This window comes from Microplitis demolitor, chromosome 5 (genome assembly GCF_026212275.2).
Source record: "Microplitis demolitor isolate Queensland-Clemson2020A chromosome 5, iyMicDemo2.1a, whole genome shotgun sequence".
In the NCBI taxonomy this organism is placed as follows: Eukaryota; Metazoa; Arthropoda; class Insecta; order Hymenoptera; family Braconidae; genus Microplitis; species Microplitis demolitor.
This window is the reverse complement of record NC_068549.1, coordinates 5449982-5468032: the sequence shown is the minus strand read 5'-3', so window position 1 is coordinate 5468032 and position 18051 is coordinate 5449982. Positions and strand designations below refer to the sequence as shown.

Genomic DNA, 18051 nt, shown 5'->3' with positions numbered 1-18051 from the left:
ATTAGAAAAAAATCTAATGACATATCGAGTGTAATAGTTGGTCTTCTTAATGAGTAACAATTATATATTTATGGTGTAATAAATTATTAAATAGCATAATCTAGTTTCTACTCCATTTATATTTCTTTTTTTATTTATAATTAGTTTTGAATTTATACAAAGTAGAAAAATCACTTTTATAAAGATTTTTCGGAAGTTGAATTGTATCTGAAAATAATTTTCGATGTGAATGTATCACACAATAAGACGGTTAATACAGTTTACAAAAAATAAAAATAAATTAATGAAATTTTATAAATTAGCAATAAATTAAAATCGTCGTGGACTTTTTTCAAGGTTAGAAGAAGGAGGGATTTATGATTAGTTCATCGACAATACTACTATAGTGATTGTAACAAAATAACACTGAGATTATTCAGTAAGAATCCAATGTAAATGAAAATGAAAAAAAAGTTGATTTGGACTTTGTACCTGTCGATATATATATATATATATATATATATATATATATATGTTTATATATCCGCAACATCGATTTACTGATCTTAAGGAAGCTTCTAGGCGGTACTTTGAACATTACTTTAATCATACAGCCATAAATCGCCAACATACAATAATTACACAATAAAAAACGAATCAATTTATCATATAATACGATTTGGATTTTTCCTGTGAAAAAATGACATTTAAAATTCATTACAGTTTTTATTTGTTTGCCTGATGTATAAAACAGGTTTTGACGACATTTAAATCATTTATTTACAACAGAATTTACCGGAATATAGAATCGCATTCATATTATTTTAAATGAATATGCAAAATCTTGTGGAATTAACATACCGAAAGTTTAAGCAATTCTAGTATAAGAAGTTAAAACTTTATGGAAGACTATAATCATCAGTTGCTAAAATCCTTGACTAAACATCCGGTAGATTTGACCTTGCTTTTTTCTTTTATTAAAAAATTTTTTAATCAATAACAAACACTTCCGTGAGCTGAAATAAATATTCGATTATCGATAGCTTGGATTCACTGTTCAAAATATCTTCAATACGAAGATACGGAACTCTTATTAAAGGCTATGATTGAAAACGATCAAAGTAATTTAAATAAAAATAATATTCAATACTATTAAACCTTTGACATACACCTTCTTATGAGCATTAAACATTACAAAATGTTTCAAATTATATTTTTTAAAGAGGCGAAGGGCGGAATTTTGATCGCTCTAGAGAACATAAACTTAAAAATAATTTATTATTTATCGATGTGATTATCTCATTTATTTAATGTTTTTTTATTTTACTTTTATGAAAATATTCAAAACGAAAACATATGTCATATACTCATAAATTTAAATTACGAAATAAATTTTTTATTAACTAAAAACATTGAATCACCTATATTTTATTTGAAATACTCTATTATAGTATATGCGCACAAAAAATGCGCAAAACAAAGTTAGTCACTCGGAAGGAAAAGAGCACTAGACACCATCTGTTTCAATATATATTGAAACGGCTTCTATTTATAGGGACCAACCATATACGAGTATTATATTTTACATATATGGCCAATTTTCCCCCCCATTTTGTATCAGATAATGGTCTGAAAACTGAACAACAGAACTTGACGTATATTTGCCGTAAAATTGTAGAGATACTTACTCAACAAAATTTGAATTCAATTTGCCCGAAATTTATGGCAGCAACTAGATGATAAAATGAGACTAAGCTATTTTTCGAATTTTACTTTTCTTTTAATTTAATAATCAATTGTTATTGTAACAATTTTTATATCTTCCGAAAAAAGTAAAAGTCACACTTTTTCGGAAAATTAGCATCATTCGAGTGACATAAATAAAAAAGAAAAAATACGAAAATTCAGTTAGTATTATCCATCCTTAACCCCACTACGAGTTACATTGTCTCCAGTCTCCAATCCAGTACTTCATATTTGTATGTGTACGCATATACATATGTACATTATTAAACAGATGTAGTAGCGCATGCGTGTAGTCTATTCTGTAAAAGAGAAGGTGCTTATCGGAAGTTTACTGCAGTTGTATTTGTATGCATCACGTTATTATTAAATTTGATCGGTTTACGATTTGATCAGCTGTATAACTTTTTTGAGACATAATCTTTACAAAATCTATTTGCTCGTAATAACCACTTAAAATGGTTAAATTAACTACAGAATTAATCCAACAATCAATGCAGTATATAAATCCTGTACGAGACAGAGAGTTGGATCTTCGAGGTTAGTAAAACACCGCCACTTTTATGAAAAAAATATTTATATCTTTATTAAGACGTAAATCAAGTAAATAATATGAAGACAGTACACGCTTTGTTAATTATGAATATAATTTTGTAATTTAATTTAAAAAAAAATTAAACTAATTTTTTTTTGGTGTTTTAGGTTATAAAATACCGACAATTGAAAATTTAGGAGCCACTCTTGTAAGTTGATATAAAAAATCTATAAGTAATTTTATTAAACTGATAGCAAGATTTTCTGGTCAGAAAGTTGGTGTGAATTAGTTGCGATCAAGTTGACAACAACTTGTCGACAACTTTCAGCTTTTGTAACTGTTGACTACAAGTTGTTAGCAACTTTCCCAGAAAGTTGGTGACAATCTCCTGCCGCAACCTGTGGCTAATTTTCTGAGAAAATCGAAGGCAACTTGCCGTCAACTTACGGAAATGCCAATTTTTTGTGGTCAAGTTGCTGCAGTAGGTTGTCGCTAACTTGATTATCAGGGCTGCAAGACTCTGGTCAGAAACTTGGTGTCAATTGGTTGCAATCAAGTTGACGACAATTTCAGCTTTTGTAGCTATTGACTACAAGTTGTTGCCCTAACTTTCTTAGAAACTTGACAACAATCTATTACCGCAACCTGTTGCCAACTTTCTGGGAAAATTCAAGGCAACTTGCGATCAACTAATGGAATGCCAATTTTTGTCACCAACTTTCTCAGCAAGTTGTCGTCGTCTTATGGAAATGGCAATTTTTGCAGTCAACTTTGCGACAAGTTCCTGCAGTAAATTGTTGTTTGCTTGCCGTCAAATTTGCTATGGGAGGATGTACATTGAAATTATTATTTTACTTACTTTTCTTTTTAGGATCAGTTCGATACAATTGATTTTTCGGATAATGATATAAGAAAATTAGATGGATTTCCATTCCTAAAAAGAATAAAAACTTTATTTTTCAACAATAATAGGATTGTTAGAATCGCTGAAGGCTTAGAAAATTACATACCTAATTTGGAAATATTAGTACTTACTGGAAATATGATTCAAGAATTGGGAGATTTAGATCCTCTGATTCCTCTTAAAAATCTTCAGCATTTATGTTTGTTGCAAAATCCTGTTTCTGCTAAACCACAATACAGACAGTATATAATATACAAATTTCCTCAACTTCGGCTCTTAGATTGCCGTAAAATAAAAATGAAAGATAGAGCAGAAGCTGTTGAATACTTCCAAAGTAAACGAGGTAAAGAAATGGCACGAGAAATAGCTAAAAAAGCAAAAATGCAAGCAGCTATGGGCAACTCTGATAAAACAGTAATGAGTGATGCTGAAAAAAGTAAAATTAAAAATGCCATCTCTAATGCGACATCTTTAGATGAAGTGAGACGATTAGGAAAATTGCTTCAATCAGGAAACCTTCCTAATGAGGGAGCTCAACAGAACGGTAATAAATATTTTATTGTAATTACAATTAAAAATTATTGATGATAGAAAATTAAAAATATACACTACCGCTCAAAAGTATTTGGCCACTCAGAAGAAGGTATTTTTTAAAAGTTTAAATAAATGAAACTTTAAAGTAATGTTGATTATTTACTAGCGAATAATTAGACGGAATAACAATATGTATTTTCCGGTGGTATACAAACTTTGGAACCTAATAAAATTGTTTTTATAGATGTATTGCTTGTAATATAAAGAAAAATACAGGTGGCTAAATATATATGAGCGGTAGTAAATATAGTAATGAGATAGAAGCGTATTAATGGATAAAATCAGATAATTCAAATCAAATTTTGTTAATACTCGTACTGAGAGTTGGATATTCTTGGCGGATCTGAATTACGGTATTTGGAAAAACGGTAAAATATGGTATCTCGGTAACTTACGGTATTTTATGATGAATTGAAGCATGTTACGGTAAAGGTAGGATAATTCACCGTACATTTGCGGCAATCCTGCGGTATTTTATGATACAAGTGCGGTATTTTTTGTCGAGGTTCGGTACTTTACTGCAAAATTACGGCATGATTGCGGTATGGCACCATAAAAGTTAATATTTACTGGAAAATTACGGCGTTTTACCGTAAAGTGAAGCATTACACTGTGTTGCGGTAAAAATGGCTCAAATTGCCGTATTTTTATCGCAAATTGTATTGTACAGTATTCTACCCCAAATCACCATAAAATGCGGTATATTTGCGGTAATATACGATCTTTTGTGGTAAAATACGGTAATTTATCGTAATTCAGAACCGCTAGGGATGAAATTACAAAGTATGTTTTTATTTACTTATCAAAACATTACTGACTAATCACCGATACATTTTTTTTTTTATGTAACTTCCATGATCGTAACGAGACTCGTTTTTGAGTTTTTGCGGCCCGCACATTATACACTTGTTTTCTAATATATATATATTTATTATTGAGATATTTTAAAACAAAAAATTTTTTACAGGAGCCAATGGCACTGTCGAGGCTATGCAAGAGGATGATGATTAAGTATAAAATTCAATTAAAATTTTTTCATGATAATAAAAGCGATTAAAGTCACACATACAGTAAGTACAGTGGATTATAAGAATATTTCGAATTGCTATTGTATTAAACTAATAGTATTTAAGCTAATAAGATACTTTACTACACAAAAATCCAAAGTTATACGATAAAAAAAAAAAAAATTGGCTTATTAAATTGGAAAAATATAAATTCTTACATATTCAATGTTAAAATAATCATTCTGCCACGAAGCGATACGACTGGTATTAATAAATGTTGATAATATATTTTTGTCTCTGTTCTGTCTCTTTCAGAAATAAACTTTCAGCATTATATTCTATTTGAAGGTAATGAAATATTTTCTTTAAATTCTATTGTTAAAATATTACTGTATATTGTACATAAATTTACCTTTAATAAATTTATATCATTTCATAGAAATATTATCTTATGTTTCATTTAAATAATATTATAAGATAATGGTTTTTTCTTAATGCGAATTTAAATTACCCTTGTTGAAATTTTTTACTAGAAAATTATGCGCGCATTTCCAACTATTATGATGATGTATAATTAAATTTATCAATTGTTTATTTTAAAATGTCTGACCAAGCATGATCACGCATACCCATGGCAAATATTTAGGCATAATCAGACCTGATAATTTTTTCCTGGGAGTACAATATATAGTTAGATTTCTAATAAATTTACTAAAAATAGTATCATTACTAATAAAGTACAAACTGAAAATACTTACGATGAAAAATTAAATTTCGGTGCAATTACATTGAAAGTTTAGATACGAGATATAGTGTGATATGACACTTCTGGAGCAAATCTGGCGCAAGATATGCGTCAGTGTCTGGAAGTAATTTCTGTTGCGACTCGCTCAAGTTACGCGTAAGTAATTTTACTAACACATCTTGAGCAAGACATCTTCAATGTTCTTTTGTACAATACCATCTGCAGGTCCTGCAACAATTTTGTCTTAGACTCTCGCATTAATATCTTGTGAGAAATTGATAGGTATATAAAGACGTAGACACCTAGGGGTCTTCCTTAAAATACTTTCATAAAAATAGTACAAGACTACTACAAGATTGTCTTGTGTACGTCATCTTGGGCAAGTCTATGTAATATCTATCGAAAAATTCTTGTGATCAGTGCCTTGATCAGCAACTTGTAATGGAAATTTTTACATGGAATTATATTCTATTCATATTGTTGAATTTATTAATACATATTACTTTTGACCAACTGGGCATTAAAAAAGATTTATGTCCAATGTAATATAATTACGGAAAATTATGTATCCATAAAATTTAATTTAATAGATATATAAACTTACATGGAGAAAAATGTAAAGTAAATAATCCTATGCAGCATAGTAATAATCACATTACTCTATAGTTTATGTCACGCCGCTCTTATGTGACTGTTTATACAAACTATAGAGTAATGTAATTATTACTACGCTGTATAGGCATATTTAATTGACATTTTTCTCCATGTAAACACTCAAGGGTTCAAGACCCGTTGGGGCTAACAATTCAAAAATATTTCTCAATTTAATGTACATTCACTATAATACAATGCCGATATAATTAGCTTTTGCAATGTCTTTTTTTTCACATAATTTTAGTCTTTTTTTAGGTATTTCTATTTTATTTATAATTATATATAAGTATATATAAATTATAAACAATATTTTTCACTGAAATGATAACTTTCGAATTTGTTGAAAATTTTTCAATTTTCTCCGTGAGAAATTAAAAATTCGTAAGTTATCAGTCAAAGTCTGATTGTTTCTGAATAATAGTCATTATTCTTTGAATTGTGGCCTATTGGTTGTAACCACTTTGTTTTGTCACTAAACTGCGTTTACCTACCGGATGTTACTCACCCTTTGACTTCTATTTCCTTTGTCAAACCCGTGTGTTATTTTTTCTTGTCTTCAACGCCGCTCGACGACCCTAAAAAATAAAACGAACATCAAAGAAAAAGTTAATTAACAACAATTAAAATAATTACAAATTGCAACACGAAATGATTAGTTGATTTTTGTCAATCAATATCTCAAATTTGTACAGAAGTTATACGCAGTTGAATATTATGCGTTTGTCTAACTCAGTGACAAGTCTCATAATCAATAGATTGAATTATAGTCTTCTTAGAAACTATAAAGACTGCCAAAGACTGAGGGCTCCATGTTGACGCAGTCCATTCGCGCAGCTCATAAATAATCTTATTTATTATTAATTCGCTTTCTTCAATATCCGTTAAATTGCCCCTTATTACACAATTACGCAATTTGCATAATTTTTGTCAGCGTCAATTATTATAATGACAAATTTTGAAAATTTACTACGACGAATATTTAAAATCCGAGACAATGCACTCGACATTCTGACGTCTAAGGACAATTTACTGGTGACTAGACTTATTTTAATACAATGAAAGTTCTGGAATTGAACTTCTATCTCCTCAGTATTCTTGGAGTCTGGAAACCTCGACATTGGCATGGGATAAAAGCAATTTTTTATCATATTTACCGATCGATTGTAGTAATAATCAACCACTTTCTCTTACTGTCCGGGATCTTGGACCTTGAGTTCAAAAACGTTGATCTCGATGCCTTTGTCGATAACTTGTCATTGATCTTCGCAATGGTCGTCGTCCGCCAGAAAGTAATCTGCATGATTGAGAATCGCACAAGCATCACTTATGTCCTTGACTCGCTCGGAAAAGGTTCTTTTGAACTCCGAGATCATCAAGAAGAAGCCATTTTCAAACGATTCACCGATTTTATAAGGTAAATTCAAGTTCATGGTTCGAATCTCGGCCACTGCGTTTCTAATATTTTATTGTTCTTCTTTTTTTGCAGAAACATTATCATTTATTATCCACTAGTAATTATGAGCACGTTAATGACATATTCTGCAGGGCACATGTCAGTCATGGATTCACCGCAAGTTCTCCCGTACAACGGGTGGTTTCCCTATAACTACTCGCGCACAAATAAACTCTACTGGGTGACAGCTGTCTATCAACTTTACTCAGTATTCAGCATGTCGACTATTTATTTGATACTAGACTTGTTGCTACCCTGCATAATGTGCTACATGTGTGGGCACATCCACATTCTGAGATATAGGTTTAGAGTAATGACAGAAAAATTGAAAGTAATGCTAGAAAATAATAATACACAGGATGAAATCATTGTCGCTGAACGTAAATTGATGGCCGAGTGGGTCAGATATCATATTGATATTTTGAGGTTCGTAATTTTTTTATGATAAATGGAAGAAAAGAAAAAAAAGATATTTTTTTTTTTTTAGTTTAGTTAAATTTATCAATGAAATATTCTCAAGCGTGATATTTGTGCAGTATACTGTAAGCTCACTTCTTCTTTGTACAATCGCGTATCTGCTGTCACACACAAAACCGACGACGATGAGTTTTGCTGGTAACTTTGCATTTATAACTGCAATGTTTTTTCAAATATTATTGCCGTGTTATTGTGCTGATAAGTTGACTATCGAGGTAAGTATTTATACTATAGTGCATTTCAAAGAAAAAAAAAAACTTAAAATATTTTTAGAACAAAATGGGGTAACTAGTTTAATGAGTAAAATAACCCCATAATAATGCGTCGTAAAAAAGGCAAAGACAAATATATACTATTAAAGATACAAAATTTTTGCCCCTACAAAATATAAGAACTCATAAAATTTCAAAAGATTGGGAAATTTATTTTCTTTTTAAATGATCTTTTAATGAAAATTCCGACGCTGCGCTCATAGCACGACGGAGTAAGGGTTAAAATTAAAATGCATGTATAAGCTTTGAATCAAACCAGAGCGTTGGTATATGAAACATCCGGAAAAAATGTCGAAAACAGTGATTTTTCAAAATTTTTGTTGATATTATTTAAACTACACTGATAGAAGGATTTCTTTGGATTTAATAAGATTTGTGAGTATTTAACAAATGGTTTATTAATGAACAGGCTCAAATAAATATTTATTAACAGTCAACAAATTATTTGTTAGAGCGTGTTTCCTTGCACCAAAAAAATATTTATTAATGTATAATAAATGATTTATTAATATTTTATAATTAATTCATTTGACGCAATTTAACGTATTTGAAGATATAACCTAATTCTCTTATAATATAAATAATAACAATATTTTTAAAAAATTATTTAAAGTGGAAAGATGAAGAATATATTATAACAAAAAAATTATTTTTATTAAATAATTAACAAACAATTATTTAAAATAATTTTTATATTTTATATAAAATATGGTCGTGTGGCAACGCTTACTACTATCCAGTTAGTCTGATGCTAATATATACAACTACATATGATTGTATGTAGCCATCTATCGATAATATTCGCGAAAGAATTATTTGTTAACTATTAATAAATATTTATTTGTCTCAAAGAAGCTTCTCACAAGAGTTTTAATAAATCTAGTTTTTTACTCTCAAATAAATCCTTCTATCAGTGTAATGAACCAATTGCAATATATTATGGAGCGATCATCAAAGGTTATAGAGACAAAAAGTCGGTATAAGTTTTTGAACATATGATAAATTGGTGTCACGCTTAAATAACCGCAGACAAAATAACCGTTTCAAGTAATATTTGCAAAAAATTCAAATTTTCAGTATGAAATTTCCGTACTTTATTAGCGCATACGATAACAAGCTTATGTGTTGGCCTAATGTCGAATAATTACACACAAAAATCATGATAAATGGACACAACACGAAAACAAGCTTATATGTTGGTCTAATTAGAATAAAAATAACAATAATTTAATAGAAAATATCGATATTATAAATATGTTGGTTGAATATAATTAATATGTGGTTTTATCGTGTTAAACGATTATTTTGCTGTCAGTTATTTCGTCTTTGGTTGAACTGTTACGCAACCGATAAATTACATTCCGCGTTATCCGGGAAAAATGAAGTAAATTGTTATTTTTTAAATTTTTCATCGTCAAAGATCTTCGTCGATCTAATCCATTTTTTCGTGCACTGTGAATTGAATTCGAATCTAACATTGTAGAGTTAGAATCTCAATTTTAATGATTGTCACATTATCAAATAAATAAAGTTTTCAGATATATCTACGGCAATATATGATTCGAATTGGTATTATTTGAGTAACAATATCCGCAGATCAGTTGTAATTATTCTTCGTCAATCTTACCGACCGGTTGCAATGACAAGCAGCTTCTTCATAATTTTATCCCTTGAATCCTTCACCAAGGTATATAAATTCATTATTTATTTCATAGTCATTTTGTTTATCAATAATTACAATCACTCATTAATTTTAAAAGGTCATAAAAGTTGCGTACACGATTTACAATGTGTTGCAGTGAAATGTTAAATACATCTAACGATAGTTGATATTAGAATGAACAAAAATGTTTACCGCAATTATGGAACGCGTGATACGACAATCAAGGAATCAGCAGATGTTGATATTTTTAGGACCTATGAAGCTGTTTCCCTACCCTGACAATTCTGAGGACGCGGTGAAATCGCTGTAAAGAAGCAGTTCAAATGCTGTTTGAAGACGGCGTTTTTTGTGCAGTCGCGACTCTAGATTCGCAATGCGTTTTCACGATGGTTTTACGATATTTTACGTTGTTGTCACAGTCTTTTTACGACCAAGAACAAAAAATTCCATAAAATATATGTACAGTAATTACTTACGAAATAAATAAAAAGTAATTACAATTGGATATTCGCGTATTCTAATAGATTATATTAAGAAGCAAGAGCACAATTTTACTCCCGTACAATACTGGCATCTAAAAAAAAAAATTACTACTTCAATGATGACTGATAATTTTGATTTTAAGGCAGGTCCTGAAAACTGAACACCCAATTGGACAATGATAAATCGTGTAGGTATAATTCAATTTTAATCATAATCTCACTCAAGAAGATCCACCATTCTTTCAAAATAAAGCAAAAGTCAGTTTTCCCTAAACAGTATTAAAACATATTTTTTTTAATTTTATGGAATAGTATATTGTGTGTGACAAGGGATGAAACAAAACGATTTCAGTCCTGGGTGAAGTTGGCTGCCTGAGCAGTAGACGGGGGCTGATATTATCCTGGTCTGAAATCGTTTTGTTATATCCCTTGTCACATAATATACTAATATTTTTTATCATAATTGAAAACTAAGTTTTGGATTTTTAGTTACGCACAACTAATTAAGTATTAACTTTTAAATTGGCGTAATTGTGAATTTTAAAAGAGCGTTTCCAGAGTAATTGTTTCATTTATAACTTATTATTAATTATTAATTTTTGGCGCCAACTAGCTTATGATACCTTTGTCAATTTCAATCTGACAGAAAGTTGCGAGAAAAAAACTTAAAAAAGTAAAATTTTACTTCCAAATTGAGTACAAGTTATTGTCAACTATTTTGCACCATCAAATTTTAACAGTCAACTTGACATCTTATTTCAGTTGTAGATTTTCGTCAACTTGCGATCAAAATGTCTACCAAAGTAAGTATCAGAAAAAAGATAATTGTGCTGTCAAGTTGATGTCAACATTTAACTATCCGACTATTGGCTACAAGTAAGCTTTTAACTTGTTTAGAAATTTGGCAGCAATTTGTAGCCACTATGCGAAGGTAACACGACAACGAAATTTTCGTCAAGTTCCCTGATAACCAGACTTTTTGACCAGAAAATTTTCGTGCATTAGTTGCGACCAACTTGTCAACAACTTTAAGTTTTTGTAACTGTTGACTACAAGTTGTCACCAAATTGTCGGCAACTTTCTAAGAGAATCGAAGGCAATTTTCCGTCAACTAATTGATTGCCAATTTTTGCGGCCAACTTGGCAACAGGTTGCGGCAATTGATTGTCGCCAGTTTGCTGTCAACTTGGCTATCAGGGTTGTTGTCAACTTTTTACTCGTCTAACTATTGCATATAACTGCGATAAGTTGTTGTCAACTGTTGCGCTTGCCAAGAATGTTGACGTCAACTTTCAGTTGCAAGTTTGCGTCAATTTGCGGACGAAATGGCTATCTGTGTATATATAGCTGTAATATATTACATAAGAAATCTTATATACGTCCCCTAGATGTCAGTAGTAGTAAAAAGTCAAAAGTCAAAATCATAGAACAAAAACTCTTAATCCTTAAAAAAAATTGTAACATTGTTTAGTAGGATAAAAGGAATTATAATTTGAATAAAATTAAAAATGGGTAGTGCATATTCTCTGTTTATGGAACCTGATGTAACTCCTATAGGAGATACAAAACCTTCATTTCCTACTACATATGGATTCGAAGAAGGAAGGAAACCTCGAGGTAATGGATACTTTCTAACCTTTGTTTTTACATTAAAATTGGATGATATTCGTATTTTGCTATCATATTTACATAAATATAATGGATCATTATTAGATAAGGAAAAAAATTGAAGTCGTGAATTTAAATTTTTAGATGACATTCAAAATTTCAATAAAATTTTTCTAGCTCTGATTCTTTTATTTTTTTAATATTACGATGAATGAGTTAGATTTTTTTTCAAAATAATGAATTTAAAAATAAAAATATTTTTAAAAATTGCGCCTATAATTTTTTAAATTTTCTATATGCGCGTATTATCAATTTTTTTTTGTAATTAATTTTTGGAAAAAGAAAAATCCGAAAATTGTTAATTGTCTACTAACTTTAGAATCATATTTTATGAGAGTGATACTGTGTTATTTTGTTTAAATTATTCAATTTCAACATCAAAGGAAATTGATAAATTAACTAATAGAAAACTCACACATCACTTTGATACTTTTGTTAAGTAGAGCAGTAATCAAATTTTATTTCCAATCATCATATCGGTAAAAAATTAAAAAGGGAAAAAATAATTTTCAATAAATTATAAACCGCTCAGTTATTAAAAAAATGAAATTACAATAATTAGTTTAAATTTTTGAATTTTGTTAACTTTTTTTTTTTAGTTATGATCGCTACTGAACAAGAAATGACAGCCGCGATGATTCCAGCAGAAAGAAGAGATTATTGTGCACATCATTATTTAAAATTAGAGCAATGCCGATATGACAATGTGCCATGGATGATTAAATGTAGCGCTGAAAAACATGCTTGGGATGTTTGCGCTTATGAAGAGTAAGAGATTTATAAAATTATTTTCTTTTTTAGCTAAGGGTACAGAGAAGTGAAAAATATCGTCAGGAGGTCAATTTTTGCTTCATAAATTTTTTGAATTAATCGAATAAAATGTACAAAGCATTGACTACATATAAGAGTTAATGTTTTCCGAAGTTTATAGAGCACTAGAAAAATTACAGTTTATAGTGCGAAAACAGGGTTCTCATAAAAAAAAAACTTCAAATATTATAGTTTGCACTGTAAAAATTAAGACTACATCTTATAATAATGTAATTACAATTATAGTCACTAAATTTTGCAGTTTATAATGTATCATTAGTTGAAAGAAACTTTATTAATTTCCCGCTATGAAAATTGAAAATTGAAAAAAAAAAGGAAGTTATTGGTTTCGGTCCGATTTTCGAAAATTGAGTTTTCATCAGATCTCGATATTTTGAGGTCCTAGGAATCTATTCTGACTATTTCCAAATCAGGTCCGTGTGCACGTGTGTGTATGCATGTATGTATGTGTGCGTGTGTGTAAACTTTTTTGTCCAACGATATCTTTGAAACGAATCAACCGATTTGAACGTTTTTGGCGGCAATCGAAAGGGTTCATCAAGACTGAGATCTTAATAGATTTTGAAGTCGATCAATTTAGTAGTTTACAAGTTATACGACAAATACAAATAAAAAAAAATTTTGTTAAGTTTTTGTTGCATAATTCGTAAACCGCTCGACTGATTTGTTTCTGTGTTTGATCAAATCTAAGCCGCAACAAGCTCTTACGATTGCCGCAAAACACGTGGAAATCGGTTAATTTCTTACGAAGACCACGTCGAACAAAAATTAAGTGCAATTTCTACTAACAAAACAGTAAAAATTTAGTTACTGGCTAGATGTCTTTACAGTATCAAACTTTATAGGTAATTTTAACGGAAAAATTCTCTGCGTGCAACTAGTTATATTTCTCATACAAGTATTCAGCTCAGAGGACAATGAAATGATAATTTTCATGAAAGTTATATTATATATTATTCGATCAATTTGAAGAATTTATGTTGCAAAAACACCCCAACATTTGACAGATTTTTTTTTACCGCTCGAGGGTCTTTAAAGGTATTTTTTTATCAGAAAGTGATCATAATTCAGAGTAGCTATCAATTAATTCCTTATTAGAAATCAAAAAGAGTTTAAAATCAACTTACAATTTTTAAAATTTTTTTATTGATAATAAGTTTTCATCATATATTTAAACTTGAAACCAGTAAAATATTTAATAATTTTCTCTTTTTATAGTATACAAATTTTTATATTTTATTTTGATTTCAAAAATGTTTATTATTATTCAATCTGTTGACTTAAATAGAATTTTATTTTATAAAATTTTTGTACTTCAGTGATTTGATATGATTTGAACTGTGAGATAAATTAAGTTGATTTTATAATTCAAATTAAAACAAAAATAATCAGTTACAATTGTAAATAAATTGATTAAAAGTTTTATCACAATATAAGTATACAAAGTATAACAACAATTCTTCATAAATAAATATTTATTTATACTTCCTCAAACGATAAAATTTTTCAGTCAAAAATTACTGCAATTATAAAAAAAATTTGAATGAATAAGGTCACTCTGAATTAGTATAAGTCTTTGAAAATTTATTAAACTATGTAGGGTTGATCTCTCAAAGACAATCATCTATTTATTTATGTTAATATTACATAAATTCATGACGGAAAAAATTTATTGCAGTTACGTGTTAAGAATGAAAGAATATGAACGTGAACGTCGATTATTAGTTCGACAAAAGAGAAAGCAACAAAAAGAAGCTGCTGCGGCATAAGAATAAATTCATTTATCAACATCCTTATATTTAAATTATTCTTCGTCGTTAAAAATAAAATAGCAATTAATAAAATCAACATTTTCTTGTTAGTGTATATAATATAAAATTATTGAATAAAATTTAATCTATACAAACCCATAATCAAATCAATTTTTATTATTTATTATTTAAGTTCATTTAGACACTACTTCATAAATATTAGGGGTGCGCGAATCGAATATAATCAAATTCAAATCGAATAATTCGAAAATTTTTGAATTATTCGTAACTTTACGAGTTATTCGTCAATTTTCGATTTATCCGAGTTTTCAAATTATGTGTAACTTTTCAAATCAAGAAAATTTTAATCAGCTTTCAAATATCCAATTTTTAGTTAATGAAGAGCTTATTTTTTAAAGTAACCAAAAATACCCTGATTAAAAATACTCATTGAAAAGTATTGAAAAAGATAAGAATTGAATCCTTTTGAATACTTTCTATACCCCAAGGTTTCCATCTGAACATAAATTTAATACTTTTCAATCATATTAAATCCAAAAGTAATATAAGAATTTCTAAACTTCCGAGGAATTGAAAAAGATTCAAAAGAATTGATATTTTCGATCTTTCTCAATATCAAGTTAGTTCGATATTTCGGGTTAAGAGTAGGATTGAAAAAGATTCAAATGAATTGAAATTTTCAATCTTTCTGAATACTTTTCAATAACAAAATAATTTCACATTTCGGGTCACGCGGAGGGATTGAAAAAAAAATTTAATGAATTGACATTTTTGAATCTTGTTGAATCCTCCTCAATACCAAAATAGTTCGATATTTCGGATCGAGTGTAGGATTAGAAAGAATTAAAATAAATTGACATTTTTGAATCTTTCTGAATCCTTCCTTTGAATTCCTAAGATTTAATTCCTTTCAATACTTTTGAATTCCATTTTAACAATTACAAAGAATTATAAAGAAGTACATAGAATTAAAATGATCAAAATTTCAATTCCATTCAATACTTTCGAAAACCTCCATATGGATTGAAAAGAATTGAAATAATTTGCAATCCTTTTCAATGAGTATTTTTAATCAGGGTAACCCTGGTTGAAAATTTTGATTGAATCCGATTAAGTTTAATCAGAATGAATCGGTTTCCATCGTGAAAAAATCACAAAATAAAAGATGTAGCAATGTGACTTTAGTTGTATAATTTTTTTTTATTGAGTCAATTTAAATACAAATGTGTCAAATCAGTTGTAAGTTCTAATTGAAACCAGTTAGACTTTAGCCAATTTTTTTGAGTATTAATATAAACTATCTTCAGTTTGGACTTTCGAATCGAAACAAGTTATTGTCCTTTTATTCTTAAAAATATTTGACACTTCTGAGTGTTAATTATGTATTTTATTATTAGAAATAAACAAAAAAAAAAATTAATTACTTGCAATAAATATAAACATAAAATAAAAATAATTTTGAAAGCCTGTAATCGGATAAAATAGTATATGAATAATTGTGTTTTTTCGACTCTGTAACTAATACATTTAAAAACAAATTTTGTAATCATTTTAAAAAATATTATCGAACGCGAAACGCAGAGGTAGTGCTCTATAATCGCCAAATTAAAAATCCGGGCTGCGATAAATCATCTTTATCAATTTATTCATACATTCTACAACATAGAGAACACAGTTTTGTTTATTCAAATAAATACATTTATTTTAAATTATTGAGAAGTCCCTTATCAAAAGAAATGATTCGAAACAACTTGCAATGTTAAAAGTCCTTAAGAAAGGTGATTCAAAGTATTCAAAGGCATTAAAAAGTATTTAAAATTTTGATTTTCTAATCGTTTCCAATCGTTTCTTTTAATAAGGGGTATTTATTTGATTAAAATACATATTTAACCTTTAAATGTATGATTTTTTATTTCCATTTGAGAAAAAAACATGTATGGTAAAAAATGATACACTCATAAAAAGAAGTTCTACCCATAGATAAATTAATGATCTACATCACTATGCATTTAAAACATAAGTCTGTTCCCGATGCACACGTGACATTTTTTTAAGGCAAAGGCGCATGACATTCCGCCATTAGAATATTATGTAAGCTGCATTCCGCAATATAAATTTAAGGGTTCATCGAATCAAATACTTTTGTCAATTTGACTGATATGAACAAAATCATTTATTTCATTCAAATATATTTGTTTATAGTTAACAAATCTTGTTTGAAAAAAATTACACTTGTGGCGCTACGGTCGCCACCATCTAAACAAAGATTTGTTTACAAACAAATCTTTATTTAATTTAAACAAATGCTTTAAATAAACCATATATTTGCCTCAAATTAATGAATATGATTGTCTGAAATAAATAGTGATGGGGTCCGTTCAAATATGGGGTTTATTTGTATGAAACAAATCCTATTTGGCTCAAATAAATCGTTCTTAGTGTACAAATAATTTTATAAAATCAATTCTGTTTTAATTAAAATTAACTCTTTACTATTTTTGTAACATTTACTTTTCTCTTTAATTTCATTTATTTATTCTATACAATATGTAATGTCTAAATTTATCTAAATTTAATTAAATTCTCATACATTTTTTTTTAGCAATTTTCGAGTTAAAAATTTTGATTACGTTTTGTTTATCGGAAAAAAATTCATTGTTATTATTCTTAATTTTTAATTATTATTTAGTTGCAATGTTCTTATTAGTAATATTCTAGTAAAATAGCGGTTATTCTACTACTCTCAATTCGTGGTAATCGATAAATGAGACTTGAGTTTTCCGACTGCAACTCCTTTAATATCGCGACGTGTAAATTCTGCATTTGACAATACTCTCCTTTCTTTATTTGTTTATTTATTTTTAAAATTTGATTATTATATCATTGATAAGTGTAACAAAAACTGTGATAACAACACTCATTGTCAAGGTAAAATTTTTGTATATTATCATATTGTATTTTATAAATAAGTTATTTTTTTTATGCCTTGTTGTAGAATCTGATGAAATCGAAAATTATTGATGATACGTAGGAAAATTTATAACATTTAATTTAGGACATTTTTATCATACATCCATTTATTAATCAACTGTGAATTATAATGTTAATTAGAAATTATTTATTATTATATAAAAAAAAAAATGATACTGAATTTGACCGACGTCTAATAATTTTTGGATTTTTTTCATAATGAAAATTGAAAAAAAATGTATTTGAAAAAATTGCACTTATAATTTTTCAAATTTTCTGTATGTGCATTTTTTTTTTTTTTT

General features: G+C 28.5%; 4 protein-coding genes across 4 annotated transcripts in view; all 4 read left to right on the top strand.

The window, feature by feature from the left end:
• The first annotated feature begins 2008 nt into the window (after positions 1–2008).
• Positions 2009–4825, top strand: LOC103575958 (probable U2 small nuclear ribonucleoprotein A'). Its single transcript, XM_008555966.3, has 4 exons — positions 2009–2262; positions 2425–2465; positions 3129–3705; positions 4723–4825. Exons 1-4 carry the CDS (start codon positions 2181–2183, stop codon positions 4764–4766), a joined length of 744 nt encoding a protein of 247 aa, XP_008554188.1. The 5' UTR covers positions 2009–2180; the 3' UTR covers positions 4767–4825.
• A 2391-nt stretch (positions 4826–7216) lies between these two features.
• On the top strand, positions 7217–10860 carry LOC103575972 (odorant receptor 4). The gene is made up of 5 exons (XM_008555983.2): positions 7217–7575; positions 7648–8040; positions 8102–8306; positions 9895–10050; positions 10124–10860. Exons 1-5 carry the CDS (start codon positions 7217–7219, stop codon positions 10163–10165), a joined length of 1155 nt encoding a protein of 384 aa, XP_008554205.2. The 3' UTR covers positions 10166–10860.
• A 1038-nt stretch (positions 10861–11898) lies between these two features.
• Positions 11899–14919, top strand: LOC103575956 (NADH dehydrogenase [ubiquinone] 1 beta subcomplex subunit 7). Its single transcript, XM_008555965.3, has 3 exons — positions 11899–12125; positions 12776–12944; positions 14686–14919. The coding sequence occupies exons 1-3, from the start codon at positions 12017–12019 to the stop codon at positions 14774–14776; spliced, it is 369 nt and encodes a 122-aa protein (XP_008554187.1). The 5' UTR covers positions 11899–12016; the 3' UTR covers positions 14777–14919.
• Positions 14920–17564: 2645 nt separating this feature from the next.
• Positions 17565–18051, top strand: part of LOC103580573 (elongation of very long chain fatty acids protein 7) — a 34199-nt gene continuing 33712 nt past the window's right edge. The window contains exon 1 of the mRNA XM_014445259.2: positions 17565–17707. The gene's annotated coding sequence lies outside the window, so the exon portion shown is untranslated. The remainder of the gene's footprint in view (positions 17708–18051) is intronic.

What these genes read in the sequence shown, in the direction of transcription:
- LOC103575958 (XM_008555966.3), top strand. Translation starts at nt 2,181, where the DNA reads ATGGTTAAATTAACTACAGAATTAATCCAACAATCAATGCAGTATATA. An exon ending in CAGAGAGTTGGATCTTCGAG is followed by an intron (nt 2,263 to 2,424) that starts GTTAGTAAAACA and finishes TTGGTGTTTTAG; the next exon opens with GTTATAAAATACCGACAATT. An exon ending in TGAGGGAGCTCAACAGAACG is followed by an intron (nt 3,706 to 4,722) that starts GTAATAAATATT and finishes AATTTTTTACAG; the next exon opens with GAGCCAATGGCACTGTCGAG.
- LOC103575972 (XM_008555983.2), top strand. Translation starts at nt 7,217, where the DNA reads ATGAAAGTTCTGGAATTGAACTTCTATCTCCTCAGTATTCTTGGAGTC. An exon ending in CGATTCACCGATTTTATAAG is followed by an intron (nt 7,576 to 7,647) that starts GTAAATTCAAGT and finishes CTTTTTTTGCAG; the next exon opens with AAACATTATCATTTATTATC. An exon ending in CTGATAAGTTGACTATCGAG is followed by an intron (nt 8,307 to 9,894) that starts GTAAGTATTTAT and finishes AAATAAATAAAG; the next exon opens with TTTTCAGATATATCTACGGC.
- LOC103575956 (XM_008555965.3), top strand. Translation starts at nt 12,017, where the DNA reads ATGGGTAGTGCATATTCTCTGTTTATGGAACCTGATGTAACTCCTATA. An exon ending in AGAAGGAAGGAAACCTCGAG is followed by an intron (nt 12,126 to 12,775) that starts GTAATGGATACT and finishes TTTTTTTTTTAG; the next exon opens with TTATGATCGCTACTGAACAA. An exon ending in GATGTTTGCGCTTATGAAGA is followed by an intron (nt 12,945 to 14,685) that starts GTAAGAGATTTA and finishes AATTTATTGCAG; the next exon opens with TTACGTGTTAAGAATGAAAG.